This window comes from Dysidea avara, chromosome 3 (genome assembly GCF_963678975.1).
Source record: "Dysidea avara chromosome 3, odDysAvar1.4, whole genome shotgun sequence".
Classification (NCBI taxonomy): domain Eukaryota; kingdom Metazoa; phylum Porifera; class Demospongiae; order Dictyoceratida; family Dysideidae; genus Dysidea; species Dysidea avara.
The window spans coordinates 19,246,913-19,270,636 of record NC_089274.1 but is presented as its reverse complement, the minus strand read 5'-3'; the positions used below and the strand labels follow the sequence as shown (position 1 = coordinate 19,270,636).

General features: G+C 36.9%; 3 protein-coding genes across 5 annotated transcripts; all 3 read right to left on the bottom strand.

Moving 5' to 3' along the window:
- Window positions 1–572: 572 nt before the first annotated feature.
- On the bottom strand, window positions 573–7,143 carry LOC136249956 (uncharacterized). Its single transcript, XM_066042090.1, has 20 exons — window positions 7,107–7,143; window positions 5,527–6,821; window positions 5,367–5,475; window positions 5,170–5,315; window positions 4,991–5,114; window positions 4,792–4,934; window positions 4,676–4,742; window positions 4,506–4,616; window positions 4,305–4,457; window positions 4,092–4,247; window positions 3,865–4,039; window positions 3,705–3,806; window positions 3,570–3,658; window positions 3,461–3,517; window positions 3,255–3,400; window positions 2,671–2,815; window positions 2,487–2,621; window positions 1,405–1,539; window positions 1,020–1,348; window positions 573–969 (listed from the first exon to the last, which is right to left on the bottom strand). The coding sequence occupies exons 1-20, from the start codon at window positions 7,125–7,127 to the stop codon at window positions 681–683; spliced, it is 3,927 nt and encodes a 1,308-aa protein (XP_065898162.1). The 5' UTR covers window positions 7,128–7,143; the 3' UTR covers window positions 573–680.
- A 3,396-nt stretch (window positions 7,144–10,539) lies between these two features.
- On the bottom strand, window positions 10,540–17,680 carry LOC136249954 (uncharacterized). 2 transcript variants are annotated; one of them, XM_066042087.1, is made up of 20 exons: window positions 16,258–16,298; window positions 14,196–15,506; window positions 14,031–14,139; window positions 13,839–13,984; window positions 13,657–13,780; window positions 13,392–13,531; window positions 13,265–13,343; window positions 13,107–13,214; window positions 12,907–13,056; window positions 12,701–12,856; window positions 12,474–12,648; window positions 12,322–12,423; window positions 12,185–12,273; window positions 12,071–12,127; window positions 11,875–12,020; window positions 11,671–11,815; window positions 11,493–11,627; window positions 11,299–11,433; window positions 10,937–11,241; window positions 10,540–10,892 (listed from the first exon to the last, which is right to left on the bottom strand). In XM_066042087.1, exons 2-20 carry the CDS (start codon window positions 15,473–15,475, stop codon window positions 10,652–10,654), a joined length of 3,822 nt encoding a protein of 1,273 aa, XP_065898159.1. In that variant the 5' UTR covers window positions 15,476–15,506; window positions 16,258–16,298; the 3' UTR covers window positions 10,540–10,651. The 2 variants fall into 2 exon arrangements, with proteins under 2 accessions (XP_065898159.1, XP_065898158.1); XM_066042086.1 differs by having other exon boundaries at window positions 14,196–17,680.
- A 479-nt stretch (window positions 17,681–18,159) lies between these two features.
- LOC136249955 (uncharacterized) lies at window positions 18,160–23,708 on the bottom strand. Of its 2 annotated transcripts, XM_066042088.1 has the most exons (20): window positions 23,617–23,708; window positions 22,369–23,569; window positions 21,912–22,020; window positions 21,704–21,858; window positions 21,531–21,654; window positions 21,332–21,480; window positions 21,229–21,280; window positions 21,078–21,179; window positions 20,851–21,024; window positions 20,656–20,802; window positions 20,424–20,595; window positions 19,838–19,939; window positions 19,693–19,781; window positions 19,582–19,638; window positions 19,386–19,531; window positions 19,153–19,285; window positions 18,970–19,107; window positions 18,794–18,922; window positions 18,429–18,733; window positions 18,160–18,370 (listed from the first exon to the last, which is right to left on the bottom strand). In XM_066042088.1, the coding sequence occupies exons 1-20, from the start codon at window positions 23,672–23,674 to the stop codon at window positions 18,208–18,210; spliced, it is 3,705 nt and encodes a 1,234-aa protein (XP_065898160.1). In that variant the 5' UTR covers window positions 23,675–23,708; the 3' UTR covers window positions 18,160–18,207. The 2 variants fall into 2 exon arrangements, with proteins under 2 accessions (XP_065898160.1, XP_065898161.1); XM_066042089.1 differs by lacking the exon at window positions 18,160–18,370 and having other exon boundaries at window positions 18,505–18,733; window positions 18,794–18,896.
- Window positions 23,709–23,724: the final 16 nt, after the last annotated feature.

The following is a 23,724-nucleotide window of genomic DNA, read 5'->3' as shown; positions in this document are numbered from 1 at the left end:
GTGTTAAAATTGAATCCCACAATCACAGTTTGTTTGGCAAAATTCAATCCCACGATCACAGCTTACTTGGTTCCCTATATAAGAGAAGGGTATAGCAACTAAAGATTTTGCCAATTAGGTGGGTCTACATGCTAAAGTAGAACATATACCACGGGCACTCGTGCTTTGCCTGTATATACGCACTTGGGCCTGCGGCCCTCGTGCTTGTGCGTGTATATCAGGCAAAGCACTTGTGCCCGTGGTTGAACTATTACATATATAATATTGTTACTGTAAACTAATGTGCTGAAGGCGTTAGCCCATTCATTCTTGAATCTTGACTTGATGTTTACATACAAACTGCAGGTGGAGCATTTGTAAGGTTTGGAAAATATAACAAATCTGCACTGATAGGTATAGTATCAGTTGCAGTCACTCCTACAAGCCCTCCTTTTGCCTGTTCCCTACTCCATAATATTTGTATGTTAATAAACTGCCTTTTGTCCACTGATGACATTATGCTGTGATATCTCTAATAGAACATACATCGGTGAATGAGACCGGCCAAGGTGTAGCTAGGATATACTAAGAAGTACAGCAGTTGAGCAATATATTGTGCTTTAAAGGTACATAGCTATATGTCATAATACAACAATATTTATCTGTATTGTGATAGGATTAGTAATCTAATAGTAGCTAAATTATAATTTAGTGTTATTTTCAGTGGTAACAGTCAAATTATCTTCTACACCAAAAGATTCATTCTTAATTATTGTAGACACAACAGCAGTAGCAGCAGCAACAGCAACATTTTCATCTCCAAGGCTATTTGCAATCACATCTTTTCTGGGTGCACTTTGATAAGTACCATCTACAAACTCCAATGTGAGATGACGGGCATTTACTGTATTAACTCTTATGGTTGATGTTCTCTTTTTACGTGAATGATTTCTGATAACTCTGGTAGGATTGCTAATTTTACTACTTGACCTATAAAAATATGCAAATTACAAATTTTACAGTATGTGAGGTGCACTCACCATGCCTTCTTAAGCAACTTGGCAGTGATTAATACAGTGGAAATAAGCAGAGGAAAATAGGCAAATGGAAATAATAGCCAGGTTAAAGTGGCCACGCCAGTCTCATTATCAGTGCAATTTTTGTTCAAGAAACTAATATTATCCAAAAAGTTATTATGGTAAGGGAATACTAAATAGTCGTCCACAATGTCTCGGGTAGATCTCAGCAGCAGAAATAACATGAACATTAACTGAAACAAAAGCTCAACCACATTGACCAACATGTCTTTGTAGGGCATTATATAGGTATACAGAGCAAACATCATCATCAGTATTAACAGTGGGGGACACTATAATAAAATATTTTAATGCAGTAATGTTTCTAATGCAGTTTTATGTGGCTTACTGTGTTTTGTGGAAATGGAATCAAAAAGAGTAGTAATATAAATTTCCTTCCCAACTCAACAGCACACCACCATGGAACTTCTTCCTTGAATGGCTTATTAAGATACCTTGCTAGCTGACTAAGCCAATGAGGTTTCTATAGTAAATGATGTACAATAAATCCTGTATGGCAACAACTTGTATAAATAGGCCGCCTCTCAACTTTAAATTCCACAATAATTCACTCATCTAATGTAGCCACCTGCATAGTAAACCCAAGAAATATTGGCCTTTTCTGCACATGACCAGCTTATATATATGTTCCAGTCCCTTTGGGCTACTGCACTGGATGTACTTCCCTTGCCACCACCCCTAGTAGTAACTGACAGCTAGAAATCAGCATTCACTTATAAGGTTGCCAGAATGGCCAGATTGACAATAGATGGTATGGGATTCCAAGTTGATGACTCCATAAACACATTACAGTAGATCTTATTTAAAAAGCATAACCTACATATAGGAACCAGAACAAATGTCTACTCAGCCAAAAAATTTCCTAAAAATCATGGGAAGCTTTTTGCGATTTAGGTTTTGCAGCAGAAACACCAAATAACAAAGTTTGGCAGCACAAAGGTACGAAAAAGAGAAAAGTAACGTAGTGGAACTTACCCTGATTCTGGGTCATATAGGAGGCACAAGAATTCTTAAATGTATTATTCTTTATTACCTGTATTGCTGTGACTGTTCTATTAGAGTACTTTTAACTTAAATGCATTTGACTGCTCTATTAGAGTACCTCAGCCTATATAACACCAAGGAATGAAAACTCTTCAGTGTTTCATTCTAAATTAGAATGCATTTCGATCTAGATTTCCACTACCACCAATACCTATACCTTGTGACTAGCCATATGCATTAAGGGATTCCATCTTAAAAATATTATATATCATCCACAGAATCATTAATCTAACACTGTCAGTAGTTGGAGACTGTGCCTCCAGGCTCAGCATCTGTAACTCGCTACCAAATCTAAAAGTCACCTTTGATAAATCATGTCTATATCCCTGCTACTGATACAATTCACAAAAATTAATGTTAACACACCTTTATTTTACCAACTGCCACTAAGGCCAGGAATGGGATCAACAGTGCACACACCAACAGCATAACAATAGCCCACAGTCCTAGCAGTGCATGACGATCAGTGAAGCAACTGTGTGTTCCATTAATGAACCAACGCTGTGAAACAAACTATGATAGCAATGGTTAGCTACTACTCCATACTAACAGATTCAAATTCTCCATTTTCATTGACCACGTGAGGACAGTTCAATACAGTCATAGATGTGTAGATCACATGACTGTATTGTAGTGTTAGTAGTAGCCATAGACTGCTCCATTTAATTGGCCTGCTAGTCTTGAAACTGTATCGGCTACAGAAACAACATGTGTTAACACCAATAGCTGAGTATACACTTTTATTATGCAATATATAAATTGGACATGGAGGACAACATGGGTCTCCTTACAGTGAATCTTAATGGATTATATACAAAACAGTATCCACTTTGACATCTATGAACATTTTTCAGATTTTAATCTCAGTTGTGAGAATCATATGAATAAACGCAGCATACAACAAATATGTTAATGATTTACTAACTAGTATTAGTTGCATTGTTGTGCAGACCTTTACATTACACATGCAAAGAAAATTCCACTTTCACAGGACATGTACGTAACTCAATAGAGACTTGATTCATGAATATTCATTTCATGAGCAAACAAAAAAATATTATCGGTAAATAATAAACATTCACTTATTAACACACACCATAGGTAGGTACTCTACTTAAGTATTGGTGTACTTACAACCATGCGGTCACTATTGAACAGATGATGATCGATAGTGAAAATGGTATGTATCTGAAGGTGAATGATGCTAGTGCAGTTGTCCCAGAATACAGACAGAAATCATATGGGAAATACAAACTGAGAAAACTGTTCAGATAGTACATCTAAAATAACACGATACATTAGTAACATTAACAATAATTATCAATAAGGTTTGTACTCACATATCTCCCAACTTCGTCATATGAAGTAGGAAAGTTCTCACCAACATAAGACACCATCTACATAGACAAAAGTCAGTATTATTCACTCTACTAGTATATGGTTACTTACATTAATGAAGAATATGGTAGGGAATAGTAAAGCTGAAAAACTGACATTCTTAAACAGCAAAATAATAATCACTATTCCATCAATGATCACTATCACAGTAAACGTTAACATCATCCAAGTTTGTTTACCACTTACCCAACACACCAATCAGTATTCCATAAGCATTACTACAATCAACACAGTGATTTAGTAGAGCACTTACTCCTTTACCATCTCTACAATCACCACATAAGTAACCTGTTGTGTATAGAGATTATAAACACAGTAATATAATTATATGTTTGAGTTTGCTGACCTTTCCTCTCACAGACACATTGTTTATCAGGGTCACCATTGAAGTATGCAAAAGTACACACATCTACTCCAAGGCTGCTGTGTTGTGGGAAACATTTACAATATCCAGGAGGACATGGATAAACCACCAAATTCTCATCAGCATCATGAGCTTGTTTAATCCCCCATGATCCATCCTATATTAAACACTCACACAATAAACAATTATTGTTCCTACAACACTCATACAGTTAGTAGGATGGTACGTTGATCATCTTCACAATTACGTATGTGTTCAAGATCAGTGTTACACCAACATGTTAAACCACCCAAATCAGAATCGCTTGCCAACCGGTAACCAGCTAGACAGCGAGTAGCATTCAAAATGATACTGGTTTTAATATTCTGCAAAGATCGAATGAGAAAATGATCCATTCATGATATGGTAGACATTATACTCACCCCAATTAAAGGTTCTTCAATTGCCACAACAGTACTGGCATTACCATACTCAATTTCTTGTTGAACACTTTCATCAATAGCAAATGTTATGTCAAGTAGTCGCTGATTTTGCTGATAGAAAAATGCTGGCTGGATTCTATACTTGGTAGTGGGCTATGATAATAAAATATGTACATTTTTGAAACTATGCTTCATAAATACTTGGTTATTCTGGTCTCTTGGCTCTAGTTGCAGCAACTCAGAAGCATTCTGGTTTATTTCATCTACTAGATTGACGGAAATAGGCAGTAGTTCACCTGGCCAGCCACTAACCTACATACAAGTGAACCTTCAATCATGAGCATGACATCTACATTACAAAGCGCTCTTACGGTGTGATTAGTAATATCTATTTGAGCTGCAATAGTTTCAATACGTGTAGCCATCCCATCACTTTGACTAACACATGGCATACAATGTTGACTGGTAACGTTTTATTAATCCTTACTTGATTTTGAAAAAAGGCCAATCTAAGACAGAGGCAGCATCAAAGTATGGTGGTGTGTTCCCAATCCATGAACACTGCTGAGCACTGGTCAGGAATATGGCAGATGCTTCCAATGCAGTATTGTTGTTGAAATTTAGACGTACCTGTAATAAAACACAGCACAGTGTTAACCATCATTAATTTCATGGACAGTGCTTACATCACTGACGTCTAAGAATGATACTCCAGGAGTGTAGTACAACAGAAAGCACTGTGGATTGTTGAGAAGTCTATTAAACACTGACGGAAATGTCTGTGTTGATACAACAATGGCAGCTCCAATGCTATTGGTACAAAGGAGACATTGTTAATCTAAACTTGTTGATGCGTTGTTCTTACCCTCCTCTGTTGTTTTCAAATGTTATAGATGAACTGGGATACATTTTGATTTGTCCAAATGAGTTGATATACATTGCCCCTCCTTCAGGTGTTTCATTATCAATAAACTTTACCTCATCATGGATTTGAACTACAGATGCTATTATCTATTATTACATGTATATAAAGTAAGTACAATTGTGTGTTTGCCGACTTACCCGAAAGGCAGGACCAAAATTAGACATGAAAACATTCTTTCCCTTTAAAACAAAAGGGACATATCCAATATTTACAATTCCATCTGGACATCTGTTCCTCTTAAAAGTACTGTAATAAAACACACGTGTGTTAACACACAAATGTTGTTTGGTGTCCTACCAGTTAACAATATGATGCAATGGAAGGAGATCAGTGGATCGAAAGACAGAATATATTGCAGTAGCAACTGCTCCACCAAACGAAGATGCCTCATTGTATTCAAATGTACAGTTATCGATGAATGCAACATTGCCGTCTCCTCCCAAAGAATACTCAGGAAATATATACATTGCACCTCCAGTTTCTGCATAGTTTCTAGCAAAGTAACAGTTAGAAAATGTTGCTGTCATAGGGTTCCTTCGATCTCCATTGGAGAGAAACACAATAAGCATACCACCAGCTCCTAAGTTTGCTCTGTTGTTTATAAACTGACAATATTGTAACGTTGAGTTATGTTGATTTTTATCACCATTGAGTGCCACATACATACCACCACCAAAGGAAAATGCATAATTGTCTATAAACTCACTGTCGATGGTCCATATAGAAACATTTCTAATTGAATCCTGTACAAATACACCAAAGCCACCTCCCCTGCCAGTAAATACTCCAGTAGCAATAGTGCTAGTTGAGGTACGCATTGATTCAGCTGAAACTGTTGCTGAGTTGTTCACAAATAAACAATGCTCAACTAAAATGGTGGGAGTAACAATTGGTAAAGGATCGTTTCTGTTGTACCCGACTGCTACAGCTCCAGTGTTACCTCTGAATGGTATTAGTACAGTACCAGTACCATAATTGTCAATGAAGCTACTATTAACAATTGTGATGTTGTTTGAATTGAAAATATCAAACACTCCTTCACTAAACCTCTCAAATCCGCTATTAGATATCATCACATCATCAACCAGTGTAATACGTAATGGTTGTGGACAACTCTCAAACTGAACACAATCAAATCTCACAAATGACACTCTTGAAAAGGATAAGGTGAACTGTAGTTCATCCTCACTGGTGGCAATATTCTTGTTGCTATCATAATCACATTGTATGATTGACTGGTTAAGTAAACCAGTTAGGGTAACACTAACATTTAGATATCGTGGACTTGTGATGGTAAAATATCCAGAAGGTAGGCACACATGTGCAACACTGATATTTCCATATTGTGTTGCATTATTGATGTACTCTAATGTACTGTCTAAGTCAGGACAACTGTAGGAGGTAAAGTCATCACCTGGACTGTTACAATGTGTCATATTCAAGCGGTCACTCGAAATACAAATGCTTTCTCCAACATAAATATTGTCAACACTAACTTGTACTGGTGATGACAAGGATACTTCTGTGTTCAGAGATAAGGTTACAAGCACAAGCAAAATTATCCAGTATCTGAAGTTTGTCGACATCATTGGCTTTAAGATATTAATACACATTCGTAAGTTTAATATCCTGCTATGTATATAGCTAGGTCTATGTATAATGCAATACACGTTCACACAACTTATTATTAGTCAGTATAAATTAAATTAAAAGTAGGCGTAAACTTTTAATGTAATGCAAATATGATTTAAAATTAATTGCCTTGAGAATTAACCAGCCTGCATGCAGACTTTACTGAGATTGATGAACTTTACGTAGGGATATAAAAGTGACATAAAAACAACTAAAATACGCCAGATAATCACACATAAACTTACATTGCCTTGTAGCGGATGCATGGAGCAACGCCCTCGATTGTGTTGAATGCTTAATTACTTAATCACGTGCTTAGTAGTAATGATTGCGCAAGTCAGCGCGTTGCGATGGTATCAAAGGTTGCATGTGACTGACGTGCATAATATGTAGTCTGGCTCGCCTTCCTTGTGACGAGACAGCCGAGACTACATACGCAGCTAAGGCCACTCCAAATAAATTCTCTGTTTCCCGTCAATATATTTGCATGCGGGCGGGCGGGCGGGCGGTCCATTTTCATTATTTCATTATAAGATTGGCAGCTTTTCAAGCCATTATTTGCCTGGCACAACCATAAAAAGCTGCATAGAAGCATGCGTAAGTTTGTTCCTTCCTTTTCAAGTTGCAAAAATAGTGCAAACGTGAAGCTTGTGCCAACTCGATAGCACTGCTGACACGTGAGCTGACACTGTTTCAAGATGGTTTTTTGAGCCTCTCAGTATGCAAGAATAACTGGAAGAATACGGAATAATGGAATATTTAGAGCTGACAGTAACTAGATGCGGGCGGTGGACGGGAAACTGAGAATTTATTTGGAGTGGCCTAATATGGTGCTGTGACAATTAATGTTCAAAATATATATAGACCATTTTTAAATTTATTTATTAATGCTTTACAGGGTCTGTAGGACACCTGGTCCTATACAGCCTGCTCAAAGACTTTAGCTACTTAAGGTGTGTTTGAAAAGTTTGAGAAAGGAGAAAAAATCCATGACTGGACCTAGGTGGCCTCGAACCTGCAGCCATCCGATTTACGCTCGAACGCTTACAGGAGTCTACCAGGTGGTCAGGATGTTTTCTCCTTGTTATTTTTCATGTAATTATACTAATGATTCATAGGAATTCTAGAGAGTAACTCATTATCTCTAAGTACCCCAAGTAGAATCAAATGGACACTAGTTTATTTATTTATTAATACTTTACAGCACAAGTGCTGAAGGTCAGTGTAGGACACCTGGTCATACAGCCTGCTCAAAGACTTTAGCTACTTAGTTTATGATACTATGCAGGACAGGACTCAGCGGCCCTAAGTAAGCTTCTTACTAAAGTAGCTATAGCTAGATAATATTAAACAGAATGTTCACTTATAATTATTCATGTGTTGGTATTAAATTGTTAGTATGTCATGGCCACACTCATGCAGTGTTTACTTTTTAATATATATATCATTTCAGTTTTTAAAATGCTTTTTAATGCAGGGTGAGCCTAGCTGCATTAATGGCCTGTGGGAAGCCTTTTGTGGAACCCTTCTTTGGAAAAATAAATAAATAAAAACATGTAACCGCACTTTTCGGTGGAAGTAGTGTCATTTGAGGCTTTAGTGACCACATCATGTGCTGTTTTTAGGGCATCGGTTTCAGCTTCTTTATTATCATCATCAGTAGTATCAGCTCTGCCTGACTGCCTCATTTGAAATGCACCATCCACAAAATTCATTGTGAAATGGTGTGCACAAGTAGTACCACAAATATGAACAGTTGGTGTGGCTTCTTGTAAGAAATGTGTGTTCTCATATTTAAAGCCGGCTAGTGGCAAAGTTATGACATAGTAGTTAACAGGTGATGATAAACACAGCTGTGAGGGATTATGCTGATATAGAAATCCAAGGGCCACAGGCCCAAGGTCTAAAGGTGTACATATCAGCAAAACTCCGCAATGCAGTCATGTTGTAAGTGATGTATATATCACTCTAGGCATGCTCACCTGATAGGTGAAATAACTAACAAGCACTCACCCCTGTTTGCTCGGTATCTGATGATCGATAGTGGTTTTAATAGCCTTGCTTTTCACATCTACGTGAATGGGTGGGCAGACTACCCATTCACATAGATGTGAAAAGCAGGGCTATAATCTGACAAGTGAATAATATTCTCAATAGTACCTTGATGTAATATGTCAAGCAATTAGCCAACAGAATTAGTATTGCAATTTTTTGTCAAGGTCATTAATCTGATTGGCTAAAATAGTGTGGTGTGCTTCTATTGGAAGTACATCTCCAATTTGTTACCATGGTGATAGATGCCCATATCATAGCAACAATATGATTGGATAGCTTAGCAACACAAGGTAAAGATAGCTTTGAGACCATAGCAATGGTTGCTAAATGTGATTGGTCTTTTGCGGTGTTTTTTTTTTGTTTGTTGTTGTTTAGTAACATGTACAGTTGCTATGGTTGTCGAATTAATTTGTAATAGGACTGATGGCTGTGGTATTTGGGATTAATAGCTCTTGCATTGTAAACAGGGAGGAAATAGTGCTTGGCTACGTCTTGCATTATTTTACTCCTTCCTGTTTATAATGTTCACACTATTAATCCCGAATACCACAGCCATCCATCCTATATATTACATAAGCAGATTCTTATGCAATCTAGTTGACTCAGCCCTTCACTTGTGGTTTGGTGGGTCCAGTACCGTATCGTGAATGGTCATCAAAAGTCTAGTTGTCGCATGAAAATGAGCCAATGAGTTTGAATGGGATTAATCACATTTGATTGATTATTTTAGTTGAATCCAAAAAAACCTTTATGACTACAGATGCACAATCCACAATAAAGAGGGTACGCCACGTATTTGTACAAGTGGGCTACTGCCACCCTATATAATGACATTATTGTTAAGATTGATTATCGTTTAATGTATAGTATAGTTGGTACTTGAAGACAATAGAAGTCACAGAGTTTTTATTTAGTTGAAATGTACTGAGCCAATGTTTAAACTGAGTGGAGCTAATTTTTAGTTTTCTAGGAAAAAAACCCTGGGTTGGGCTGGACAGCTAGCCTCAAATTTGTATTTAGGTTATGATTTTGGCTAGCCCCACTCCTCTGTTTTGTAAGCACTTAGGAAGTATGTATATGTGCAAGGTTGAAATTGGCTGTATGAGTATGTGTGAATCCAATCTAGAGTGTGTAGCTATGTGGCTGTGCATGTGTGTTAAAGTGGTTACAAATAGCCCACACTTGGTGATGCACGACCATGGTATTTATAATTAGCAAAGCCCTAGAATGGTGAGCTATCACACCAATTTACAAAAACAAAATCAAAACGAATTTACTAAAAAAATGTTTCAAATTCTTCTACAGTATATTTTCTATGTTAATTATTTGAAGATTGCTCCAATCTGAAGTAGTCCGTGGGAGAAATTGAGTTGAGATAAATGTATGTCCTTGTATAAGGCCCTGTTAGTTGGACTGAGTATATATATAGCTGGCTCTTGTATTGTATATTGTCCCACTAGGAGTGTAACCAAGAGTATATAATGTAGGCATAAACTGGTTTGCTAAATTTAAACTATATTAATAATAAAAGTGCCTGTACTTGCCTGGTATCAAGTGGACACCACTTTAAATTATGTTGCTATTTTTTTAAATACTATCAGAAAATTTTTCAATAGTGTATTAGGTACAGCATGATATATTTTCTTACTAGATAAATAGCTACCAGTCACATACTAAACTGAATGTTTACTTAATATAAATTCATGTAAATATTAATATGTCATGGCCACACTGTTCATTTTTTAATGGAAGTAGTGTCATTTGGGACCACATCATCATCTATTGTTTCAGGGACATCAGTTTCTTCTTTATCATCATCATCAGTAGTATTGCTGCCGGACTGCCTCATTTGAAATGCACCATCCACAAAATCTATTGTGAAATGGTGTGCACAAGTAGTAGCACAAGTATGAACAGTTGGTATGGTTTCTTGTGAGAAATATGTGTTCTCAGTATGTTTATCTTTATAGCATTGCCTATAGTATAGTATAAATTTAAGCTATAATATAGCTATACTTACCATATTCTACAAGTCAACTTCACAATGATTATTACTGTGATAGCAATCAGTGGCAAATAGGCAAATGGAAACAACAGCCATGTTAGCGTGGCTACATTATTGTTGTCAATGCAGGTACCACTAGAACCACGGTTTTGAGTGAACACTAAATATGTGTCCACAATAGTCGGAGTGGATCTTAGTAACAAGAGTAGTATCAAACTTAACTGAAACAAAAGTTCAGTAACATTAACAAACAAATCTTTGTACGGCATCACATAAGCATACAATGAAAGCGTTACCATCAGTGTTAACAAGGGAGGACACTAGAGAATAGTAGTTTGATTAAGTAGCAGATATCATCTGAGCTGCAGATTGCTTACGGTGTTTTGTGGAAATGGAGTCACCAAAAGTAGCATGAAAATTTTTCGCCCCAGTTCAACAGCACACCACCAAGATACATCTTCTTTAAATGGCTTTCTAAGACATTTGGACAGTTGACCAAGCCAATGTGGTCTCTACAGTGAATATATGAGCACTTTAGGAAATCATATTTATCATGTACGTAGCTGCACACCTTTATTATGCCAACTGCCACTAGTGTTAAGAATGGGATCAATATGGCACACACTAACAACATAACAATGGCCCAAAGCCCAAGTAGTATGTGATGACCAGCAAAGCAGCTTTGTGTTCCATTAACAAACCACCTCTGTAAAATAATAATATATTAGTATGTATACATATCTACTAACAGATTCAAATTCTCCATTCTCATTAACCACATGAGGACAGTTCAGTATAGTCATAGATGTGTAGATCACATGGCTGTATTGCAGTGTTAGTAGCAGCCATAGACTATCCCATGGGATCTTCTTAGTGTTTTTTGCACTGTATCGACTATAGAATGAGTAATGAGTTATGAAAACTGTGACAGATATAGCTAGCCACTAACTCACAACCATGTGATCATTATTGAACAGATGATGATCGACAGTGAAAATGGTATATATCTGAAGGTGAATGATGCTAGAGCAGTTGTCCCAGAATACAGACAGAAATCATATGGGAAATATAAACTGAGCAAACTGTTCAGATAGTACATCTAAAATAACATGACACATTGCTACCATACTATGTAAGATTTGTACTTACATATCTCCCAATTTGGTCATATGAGGTAGGGAAGTTCTCTCCAACATAGGATACCATCTGCATGGACAAAATTTTACTGGTACTATACACTTATTAATATGTTGCTTAACGCACATTAATGAAGAAAATGGTAGGGAACAGTAAAGCTGAAAATGTGACATTCTTAAATAACAAAATAACGATCAGTACTCCATCGATGATGACTGCAAAATATGGCAACTTGCTGGAGTGTTTCAGTTACTCCAACTCACCCAACACACCAATCAGTATTCCATAAGCATTATTACAATCAACACAGTGATTTAGTAGAGCACTTACTCCTTTACCATCTCTACAATTACCACACAAGTAACCTATTGTGTATAGAGATTGTAAATACAGTACTATGTTTGAGTTTGCTGACCTTTCCTCTCACAGATGCACTGTCTATCAGGGTCACCATTGAAGTATGCAAAGCTACACACATCTACTCCAAGGCTGCTGTGTTGTAGAATACATTTACAATATCCAGGAGGACATGGATAAACCACCAAATTCTCATCAACATCATGAGCTTGTTCAATCCCCCATGATCCATCCTATATTAAACACTCACACAATACACAATTATTGTTCCTACAACACTCATACAGTTAGTAGGATGGTACGTTGATCATCTTCACAATTACGTATGTGTTCAAGATCAGTGTTACACTGACATGTTAAACCACCCAAATCAGAATGGTATGCCAACCTGTAACCAGCTGGGCAACGAGTAGCATTCAAAATTACACTGCTTCTAATATTCTGTTATCAATAAACAAGTTATGCAAAGCTATAACTGATGTAATGCTAACTTCTGATGGGGACTCTGTCACTGTAATAGTAGTACTGGCATTGAGATAATCAGGTCCGTGTTGAGTGATGTCTCCAATAGCATATGTAATGTTTAATATGCTTTTCTGCTGATACAGAAATGTTGGCTGAATGCTGTAGGCAGTTGTTGGCTGTGTGTGCATAGTGACCACTGCATTTATGCCGTATGTGTAACAACAACCTTGTCATTATTTTTTATCTGAACTTTCAAAAATTCAGAACTAATCTGACCATCTTCATCAAATATTTCAACAAAAAGAGGTAGTGACTTGCCTGGCCAACCACTGACCTATATATGGCACGTATTCGTATTCTATAAGTCAAAAGCTGTGTACTTACTGTATTATTAACAAAGTGTATTAGTGCTGCAGATGTTTCAATATACGTAGAGTTTATATCAGTAGCTGAGTCTCCATCGCTATATGGATGGAATTGTGTATGGCAAATTTGATATTTCTACTTTTACCTGATGTTTAGAAATGGCCAGTTTATGATAGAGGCATCAAAATATGGATACGTGTTTCCAACCCACAAACAGTGTTGAGTGCTAGGTAGAGAAATCGCCGATGCTTCAACTGCACTGTTATCAGTAAATCTAATGGTTAGCTGCAAACATAACTGTAGTCAGTAATGTAAGCAAAGATTACTTAATCACAAGCACTACAGTTAGTATGTATATGCAAAATGTTAAGAGTGATTTGGGAAAGTGTCAATGACCAACTTGCTCTTACATCATGGATCTCTGAGAATGGTATACCTCGAGTATGATACAACAAAAAGCACCGAGGATTGTTGACAAGTGTATTAAATATTGATGAAAATGTCCGTGTTGATACGACAATGGATGCTCCAATCCTGTGTCATAAAGATGGGATACAAATAATTGTACTGCGGACAGCTATACAAAACTTACTGCCCTTTGTTCCTCTCAAACGTCATTGATGAATTAGAAAACATTTGAATTTGTCCAAATGAGTTGATATACAATGCCCCTCCATCAGGTGTCTCATTATCAATGAACCACACCTCATCATGGATTTGAACAATAGATCCTATTATCTGTTAGAAATAAACACATGATTATGTATGTACTTAATCAACTCACTCTCAAAGCTGGACCAATGTTAGACATGAACATGTTCTTTCCTTTCAAAGCAAAAGGGATATATCCAATATTTACAATTCCATCCAAGCATGTGTTCATTTTAAAAGTGCTAAAAATATGATAAAAAGCACATGCAACATTTCTACTAATTAAAAATTGTATTACCAGTCGGTAATGTGATACAATGGAAGAAGGCTCTGGTATCTAAACAAAGAATATATTGCAGTAGCGATAGCTCCTCCATATGATGATGCCTTGTTGTCTTCAAACGTACAGTTATTGATGAAGGCAACATTGCCATCTCCTCCAAAAGAATACTCAGGAAAGATATACATTGCACCTCCAGTTTCACCTTTATTCCCAACATAATGACAATTGTGTATTATTGCTGTCATAGGAAATTCAATATTTCCATTAGCAAAATATATGAACAGTGTGCCACCAGCTCCCAACCTTCCAATGTTATCCACAAAATGGCAACTGTCTATTACAACTATGTGTTGATTAACTCCCCCATTGAATACTACATACACACCACCACCAAAAGAGAATGCATAGTTATTTGCAAAGTGACAGTGAACTATTTGTGCGCTAATATTTTGAATTGGTTCTCTCATGAATAATCCAAAACCACCTCCTCTACTGGGGAATACCCCATTTAATAAAATTTCAGTTGAAGTGCGGAGTGATCTTGCTGAAACATTTGCTGAATTGTTTATGAACAAGCAACGCTCGACCATAATGGAGGGATTAACAACATGTGAAGATTTGTCATTATCATACCCGACTGCTACAGCTCCAGTGTTACCTCTGAATGGTATTAGTACAGTACCAGTACCATAATTGTCAATGAAGCTACTATTAACAATTGTGATGTTGTGTGAATTGAAAATATCAAACACTCCTTCACTAAACCTCTCAAATCTACTATTAGATATCATCACATCATCGACCAGTGTAATACGTAATGGTTGTGGACAACTCTCAAACTGAACACAATCAAATCTCACATACGACACTCTTGAAAAGGATAAGGTGAACTGTAGTTCATCCTCACTGGTGGCAATATTCTTGTTGCTATCATAGTCACATTGTATGATTGACTGGTTAATTAAACCAGTTAGGGTAACACTAACATTTAAATATTGTGGACTTGTGAGGGTATAATATCCAGAAGGTAGGCACACATGTGCAACACTGATATTTCCATATTGTGTTACATTATTGATGTACTCTAATGTACTGTCTAAGTCAGGACAAATGTAGGAGGTAAAGTCATCACCTGGACTGTTACAATGTGTCAGGTTAATACTTCCTTGAATACAACTGCTCTTTCCACTGTATGCATTGTTGACAAGTAGTTGAAGTGATGAAGTTATAAACTTCGTACATAGTGAGAAGTTTATGAAAAGAATTGAAACTAACCAAACTTCAATGGTGGCCATATTACATATTTCACCACATTCAGAAGCTAAACTATATAAATAATATATAAGCAGTTATAATGACCTGACATATCAAAATTTCTGAACTACCATAGACTACTATAGCTACTACTGTATGACAACTTTACAAGATTGCCACCAAGGTGATTATAGATTAGGGGTATAGGTTTCCAGGGGCTTTGGACATCTTCATTAAGGACATTATTGAATTAGCTGCAAAACCTGTGAAGAACAATAAAAGCTTACATAGATTATTTCAAAAGTGATTTTAGAGGGAGAACATTATTGTCCACAAGGAAGAAATTTTATGAAGATTGCATGTAATACTCTAATAGAGCAGTCAAACTAACTCTAATAAAACAGCCACTTACACGAACAGTTTCATAAGAAAAGTATGGCATATAGCTAGGACGATACAGGACTCCCCAAAGTTTTTAGTTGAGAGATCTCACAGTAGGGTATATTGAAAAGAAGGATCCTCTCAGGCTGCAGGCTTTTCACTAAATCCACTGTTTGTTGGCACTAATTTGAGTCAGAAACCATTTGTGCAAAAAAATCTTTACACTGCTAAGACTACCATTGTGACTGGTTTCAGTGTGTTCTTCATCCTGTGCTGTTGTGCATTCACTGTGGTATATAGTGATTTATAAAATGATAGTTAAGGTTTTGCCTCATATGCATTACACACTAAAATGTGAACACCCATCAGTGCACTATAAGTGGCTCCACATTTTATAGCCGCATCAACTAACAATAATAACACATGCCACATATATGCTCACAAAAGTGTTGATTGCTGCTCTTTGAATCACTGCTCGGTCACTATATATTGAACTAGTATGGGATAGTGTATGGTCAGTATATATAGCTACATGTGATAATGTTCTTCAGTTTTTAATATCATATTCAGTCAGTAGTATAATTTATCTTTTAATATCATTCATAGAATCATGGATAAAGATTTCAATTTCATAATGTTTTAAAGCCGTCAATAGCTGCATGGGAGAACAAAACTCCCACATTTTTGATATATTGCTAGTTGTTCCACTGGAATATCTTCTGGCTATAACTTTCCCATGCTTAGCTAGCTATATTAAAGGGCACCACCTACAACACAACAACTTAATTCTCATGAACAATGTGTCTAGCTACAAATATAAAAAACAATCAACTGTACGCTGGACTGGAGCTAGCTACAATGCTTACAGTTTATAGCTGGCAGTATCAATGCTTACAGTTTATAGCTGGCAGTATCATAGCAGTCTTTTCTACGATACAATAGACATAATTATATGCATTAGCTACATTACATTAGGCATTCCAGCCCGATTTTTAAATTTTGGAAAAATGGACTTTTTATACGCTCAACAGATAGAGTATTGATTGACGATCTCAGAAATATATAGTTTGTTGGGTTGGAATTAACTACTTTGGCATGCACAGTGCTTTAAAACTGAAAAAAGGTACATTTTTTCTCCGGGGCTCCCCATACATTTTAAAGGGAAAAAAGGCATAATTGAATCAGGAAGCCATCTAGCAATCTGGACTGTCTTGAAACTGCAGTTGCTTCTAGCTGCAAGTTTGTACATATGATGAGAGTAACTTCAGATGTTATCGGATCTCAGCGATCTTTGTATGCTGTGTAATGAGCAAATATGTTTCACCTACTGCACACTTCTCAATACAATGGTGCATACCCACAGGCAAGAGGCTATCTCAAGTAAGTAAAAACATCAAGTTAACAACTTATAAAGGTAAACAACTAAAGTGGAGGTGCCACAAAGATGCAACAATCCCTAAGGTGGAGTTGTGGTTTCAATTACAGCATTGTTATGCTGACTTTGAAGTGGTTTGTATTTTTGAGGCTATAGGTACAGGAGGCATTCCAGTATTTTCTGATGACACAGCCATCAGAAAATTGCTCTGGAGCTGAAAATCGCTAACCCGAGCAAAGTAACTACGTACTTTAAAGTAAGCAACAGTGACTACCTTCCACCCGACACTACGTTTTTTTAAGTTTTAAAGTATTCTACATACATTACAAGGCTTGAAAAGATTACAAAACAACACAAAACTTACTTATATGAAACGCGCACGACAAAACTAAGATTTTCATGATGATCAGCGTGTGGACAAACCCCATAGCGATTTTCATCCTCACTGGAGCTCGGACTACAGAGCAATCACAAGTTAAACGCGAGTTGTTGTTTTGTTCCAGGGTTCTATTGGGGAATATACGGAGAATTTTATTATTAAAAAATCTCGGATACTGGAATGCCTAATTACATATAACAGGACATATTTTTTATATTAAAAGCCTAGTTTATATTTCAGTGTGTGGCAACAGCAATGATATTAGTGAGTGTCAACTGACTCACTTTCTTCAGTTGAGCAAATCGGGAGTAGAAGTAATGGATCACCTGAGGCGATTCACTTATTATCTCATAGATATATCGTCATAAGGAACTAGTGTTACCGTGGAACCATGGTCTATAAGCAAGAACCTAGTACTGGCTTGCTGCACTTGTGTGACCCTGATCCGTTCTTGTTGCTAGCAGTAACTGGAAGTGCATGATGATAGCTTGAAATACTCTAATAGAACAATCACCTCATCCTAAACGACTAACAATAATATTATATTGTATAAGTGGAGGTAGACTGTCGCGCAAAAAAGATTTGCTACATTTTCTGGATGAGTGTCAATAATAACACAATACACACAAAATTAATTGTCAATTTCTGTCACTTTCTGTCACATTCACCAGTTCAAATGAGTTAGCTGCAGAATTAGGATTGAATTCAGTGTAATTTGTTTCAAAATGCTGGACTATCTTTTCTTCAACCATTACAGAATCCTTTTGCCAATGTGGATACCATTTCTTAACACGCTCTCTTCTATAAACACATACACAAATGGAAATGTTGTAAGTACAACTAAATTGTATTAACTCACTGTGACAACCAATGTAATAAGAAGTAACATGCTATTACTAAGCACGCAATCACAGGTAGCCAGGCAAAAGGAAACAGCACCCACGTCAAATCAGTTATTTCTCTTGAATCATCTGAACATTGTTCTGTTAGTGATGTTGAGAACTTCTGGTAGCTATCAACAATGACTGAGGTGGACCTCAACAGTAGAAATAGGAGAAACAAGAGCTGAAAAGCTAGTTCTATTAAGTTAACCAGCATTTCCTTGTAGGGCATCAAATACGCATAAAGTGTAAAAATCATCATCAGTATTAAAATCAATGGAGACTGTGGGGAAGGGGGTGGATTGAAATAGACACATGGTAATAGCTTAAACCAAGTGTTTACCGTGTTCGTAGGAAGAGCGGTGATGAAAAGTAACAGTAGTACCCTTCTTCCCAAATCCACCGCACACCACCATTGTATTTTGTAAGGATGACACATGGGAGACCTAAAGTAACCCAGCCAATGAGGCCTCTGCAATAACTACCTCAATGCCTGCAATTAAATTTGTGTACACTTACCTGTAACATTTGTTTGGACACAAGGCCAGAAAACACCAGTATTACAAGGCAAAAGATTAACACTGCAATGGCCCAAAGTCCTAACACAGTATGGCCACCATCATAAAAGCACTCAACAGTGCCATTGTAGAACCAACGCTGGATAAAAGCAGTGAACAAAGTCATTTGCAACTATCAACTCACCGGCGAATTGGAGTCATTTATTGAAGGACAGTGTAGTATGCTGAGTGATGTGTACATGACGTGACTATACAGTAGTAGTATTAGTGTCCAAATGCCTTTAGTTCTAACTCCGTGTTTTCGTTGTATCTTGTAACTAAAAATGATACAAAATGTATTTTCAACACATATAGCTATTAATAGAGAAACAGATTAGTATTTTGTTAAGAATACACCACAAGTCAAGGTACACTTACAAGTATACAAAAAATCCAGAGGAGAGTATCAGTGATAAACAGAATGGAATATATCTCAGAGAGTACGAGGCAAGTGCAGTTGTTCCAGAGTATAGACAAAAGTCGTATGGGAAGTAGAGACTAATGGTGCTACCAATATAAGATATCTACAAATAAAGTAGAAATGAAAATGAATACAGCATTAACACCAGCTTACATATCTTCCAGTTTGCTGATAGGTCACAGGGTAATACTCACCAACGTAAGCCACCATCTATTGTAAGTGTACATGTATCAATATTGACCAACAGGGGATATGTGTGTATACCTGTATATTGAAGATTGCTGGAAGTAGCCAATTTGGTAATTGAATACTTTTAATTAGTATGCCAATAATAATTATTGCATCAACAATTACTGAAATATGTAGGCACACATATAATTTGCAAAGATTAAATATAACCACGACTTACTCAATACAGCAATCAGAGCTCCAAAGCCATCACTGCAGTCAACACATTCATTAAATAATGCACTTACTCCTTTACCATCTCTACAGCTGCCACACAAATAACCTGTGTGGATACCATGTAAAGTTTTTCTATATATGGTTAATCTCAGGGATGGATTAAGAAGCTGGCAAAGGGAGTGGCACACCTAGGCCAAGATTAAGGTTGTCACAGAAAAGCCAGATTGTAAAGATCTTGTTGTTGAGTAAATACATGGCATTCCAATGACTGTACTGTTAGAGTCATTGACTACTCTATCTCAACTGTTCCTTTTGTAGCTATCTGGTTAAGTCAAAAAGGACTGTTGGAAGGTTTTCTATGCCCCCTATGTATCTGCTAGATATAGCATAAATGTAGCTTTCTTTTGCTTTGAGTGTACATTAACATGCATACATAGCACTATCCTACAAATTCTGTAACTTGAACATGGAAAGAAGGAGGGGAAATTTGCCCCAAATATTTCCATCATTGAACCTGTACAAAAACTCTGATTCTTACACACTATTGTCATGTTGCAAAATATATTTTGTTTAGCAGCGTTAATGCATACCTTCTCTGCTACAGTCACACTGTTTGTTGGGGTAAGAAGTGTTGAACACAAAATGACACTCATCATTTCCAAAACTTGTTAGCTGACTACACCGGCAATATCCAGGAGGGCATGGATACACCTTCAGGTTGTTATCAGTATCACTCCGGTCACTAACAGCCCAAAATCCATCCTGGGATGTAACAAGAAGACAAAGGAAATAATCTAAAAATTCACTTGCTGAACTGTTTACTTCTAGTAAAATGGTGACTTGATCACTCTCACACTGTACAATGTAGTCAGCATCCAGGTTACACTGACAAGTGAAGATTCCATTGTTGTTGACAAGCTTGTAGCCAGCGATGCATGGAACAATGGTCAGGAACATAGTACCTTGAGCCTGTTAAAATATTACCACACTAATAGGGTTTAATATAAATACACCTACCGAAGAGAATATCTCACGTAGAGTAATTTCTACAGTAAGCATCAAACTGTGGTTGCTCTTTAGTCTTGCTGCAATATTGCCATCAAGCGCATAGTCAACTCTCAACAGTCTACCACCATTAGCGTCACTATTTGAGATCACTTGTATGTTTTGGTCAATGATCACCTCACCCTCCTGTGTATACACATACTAGATGTATACATAGTGGATAATACCACCTTGCTCACCATATTGCTTGGCAGCAGCTCAATTGTTCCATATGTGTTGAAGTTCAGTTCGTCCAACACTCTTATATCTGTTGATATCACTTGACCTGGCCATCCAGTGACCTTAGTGACGTGTGTACATTTTTATTACAAAGACAAAAAAATCACTTACATTGTTTGGCAGTATTAGCCATTGTGCAGTAGTTTGTATGTCAGAGTCATTGCTATTATGGTGACAACAGTAAATAAAAAGTGATAGAACAAACTTTTCTTACTTTGTATTGATGAAATCCCAATCCAACACAGAATTACTGGTAAAATACGGAGGTTCATTCCCAATCCATGAGCATTGTATAGTAGTAAACAAATACAGGGTTGGGGCTGTGAGTGCTTGATTGTCGACAAATGTAAAACTGAAGGTATCCTTGTAACGTACTAATGATTACAACAGCACTTTATGGCATCATCACTCACATTGTTAAGGTCTACAAAAGGAGTTTCCTTATCTAAATACAACAGAAAGCATTGAGAATTGTGAATGAGGCGGCTATAGACATCACTTGTCGTTTGAGTCTGAACTGCAATGGCAGTCCCTATACTAAAGAGTAACAACAAATTATATTGCTATTTTTAAAATGAATGCAAACCTTCCGATATTTCTGTTGAAAATCATGTTGGTTTGAGGAAATACTCTCACTTGACCAAATGATTCAACATTCAATGCACCACCAAACTGAGAAGATTGGCTATTGTTATCTTCAAATATCACAGTGTCATAAACGTTGACCAATGTCCCTACCACCTGTAAATAGATGCGATAACTGTATAATCTTTACAATGTCTGGAGTAACTTGCCCGTAATGATAGTCCATAATTATGCTGGAAAGTGTTGACGCCTGTTAACTCCATTGAACCATACACAAATGCCACCACTCCGTCTGGTGAGATGTTCTCAATAAAGAAACTAACAGAAAGTAAATCAATGGTTCCAAGTCTTATACAACCATACGAACGAATTTCCATAACTATATAAATTTACTATGTTTTTAACATTTAGTAGACATACTCTACTATTTGTTTAATAGAAACAGGATTACAAGCCCTACTACAAGGTACATAAGTTGAAAAATACTGAATTGCTAAATAAAATTCCTTTAAATTATCCTAAATCTATTTCAGTTGGTATCAAGGTTTACCACCACCGCTGGCTATATACAGCAAATCTGCCAACCACCTTAGCCTAGTACCCCCAGGTCAACAGAAATGGGTACACATGACACAACCAATATCTGTAGTTGTCAACCCCACTTACCAGTTGATTACGCGATGACTTGTAAGTATTTCTTGAAATTCAAAGAAAGCAAACTGAGATACCAGGATAGCACCTCCTGTCTCGACAGCTTCATTTTGGTAATAATAACAATTCTCAAATATAGCGATACTATACTTTTGCGGAGACAAAATAAAGAAAAATGAACCAGATCCAATAATAGCTCTGTTACCAATAAAACTACAATTTCGTATTGTAGCAGTTACAGGGTATCCAGGAAGCCCTTGTGCAGAAGTGTATGACAGTTGAATACCCCCTCCTCCATTGTCTACTCTGTTGTTAATAAATAGAGAATCCTCAATTGTCACTTCATAGTATTGTTGATTAGCACTCAATATCATATATAGTGCTCCACCAAATGATACAGCATAATTGTCAGAGAAATTGCATCTCCTAACATTGATAGACAAGTTGCCAGATGATGGGTTCATTAGAATAGCCAAACCACCTCCTCTACCGGTAAACCTACCATCTAGAAATGCTCCAGTCGAGTCCTGAAATGTTTCTGTCTTAACTCTTGCTTGGTTTGCAATGAATGAGCTGTCAGTGATTAACACTACTGCAGTATTAGTGATATTATAATTATTGTAACCTATTGATACTGCGCCAGTGTTGCCTCTGAATGGCAGTAGTAATGCACCACTTCCATAATTATCAATAAATGTGCTATTAGCAATTGTGATGTGTAAACAGTTGTGGAGGTCAAACACTGCTTCTGAAAACTTTGTAAAATAACTATCACTGATGGTCACATTTCCTACAGCCTCCATACGAAACGGTTCAGGACAACTTTCAAAATGTACCCCATCAAACACCACATAAGGTACTTCACTAAAGAACAAAGTGTATCGCAGTTGGCTTGGCTCAAACACAGGATCCACATTACTTTCATAGTCACATTTAACTGTGGAGCCAGCTCCGGTTAACACTAGGCTAACATTTAAGGCTAGAGGCAGGTTAATGACATGGTAGTTAACAGATGATGATGATAAGTTTATATGAACACAATTCGCTATGGTACCACTGTACTCTGCTGTGTGGTTGAATGCACTGTCTAGATTAGGACAAGAGATGTTAGGTCCTGTTGAGATACAGGTGATCGTATTCTCATCTACGCGTATTTGTAGGTCACAAGTGCTGATCGTTAATTCGCAGTATATTAATTGAGTTGATAGAAGTAGAACTGTCAGTAAATTTATAAGCTATCAGTATTGTACTAAAGCCACTCACCGATTATTCTTGCTACCAGAGATATGGAAATAACATCAACGTCCTCCGAATTCCCCATTGCAGATACAAACCACGCCCACACTTTTGAAGTCGACCCTCGTGGATTTT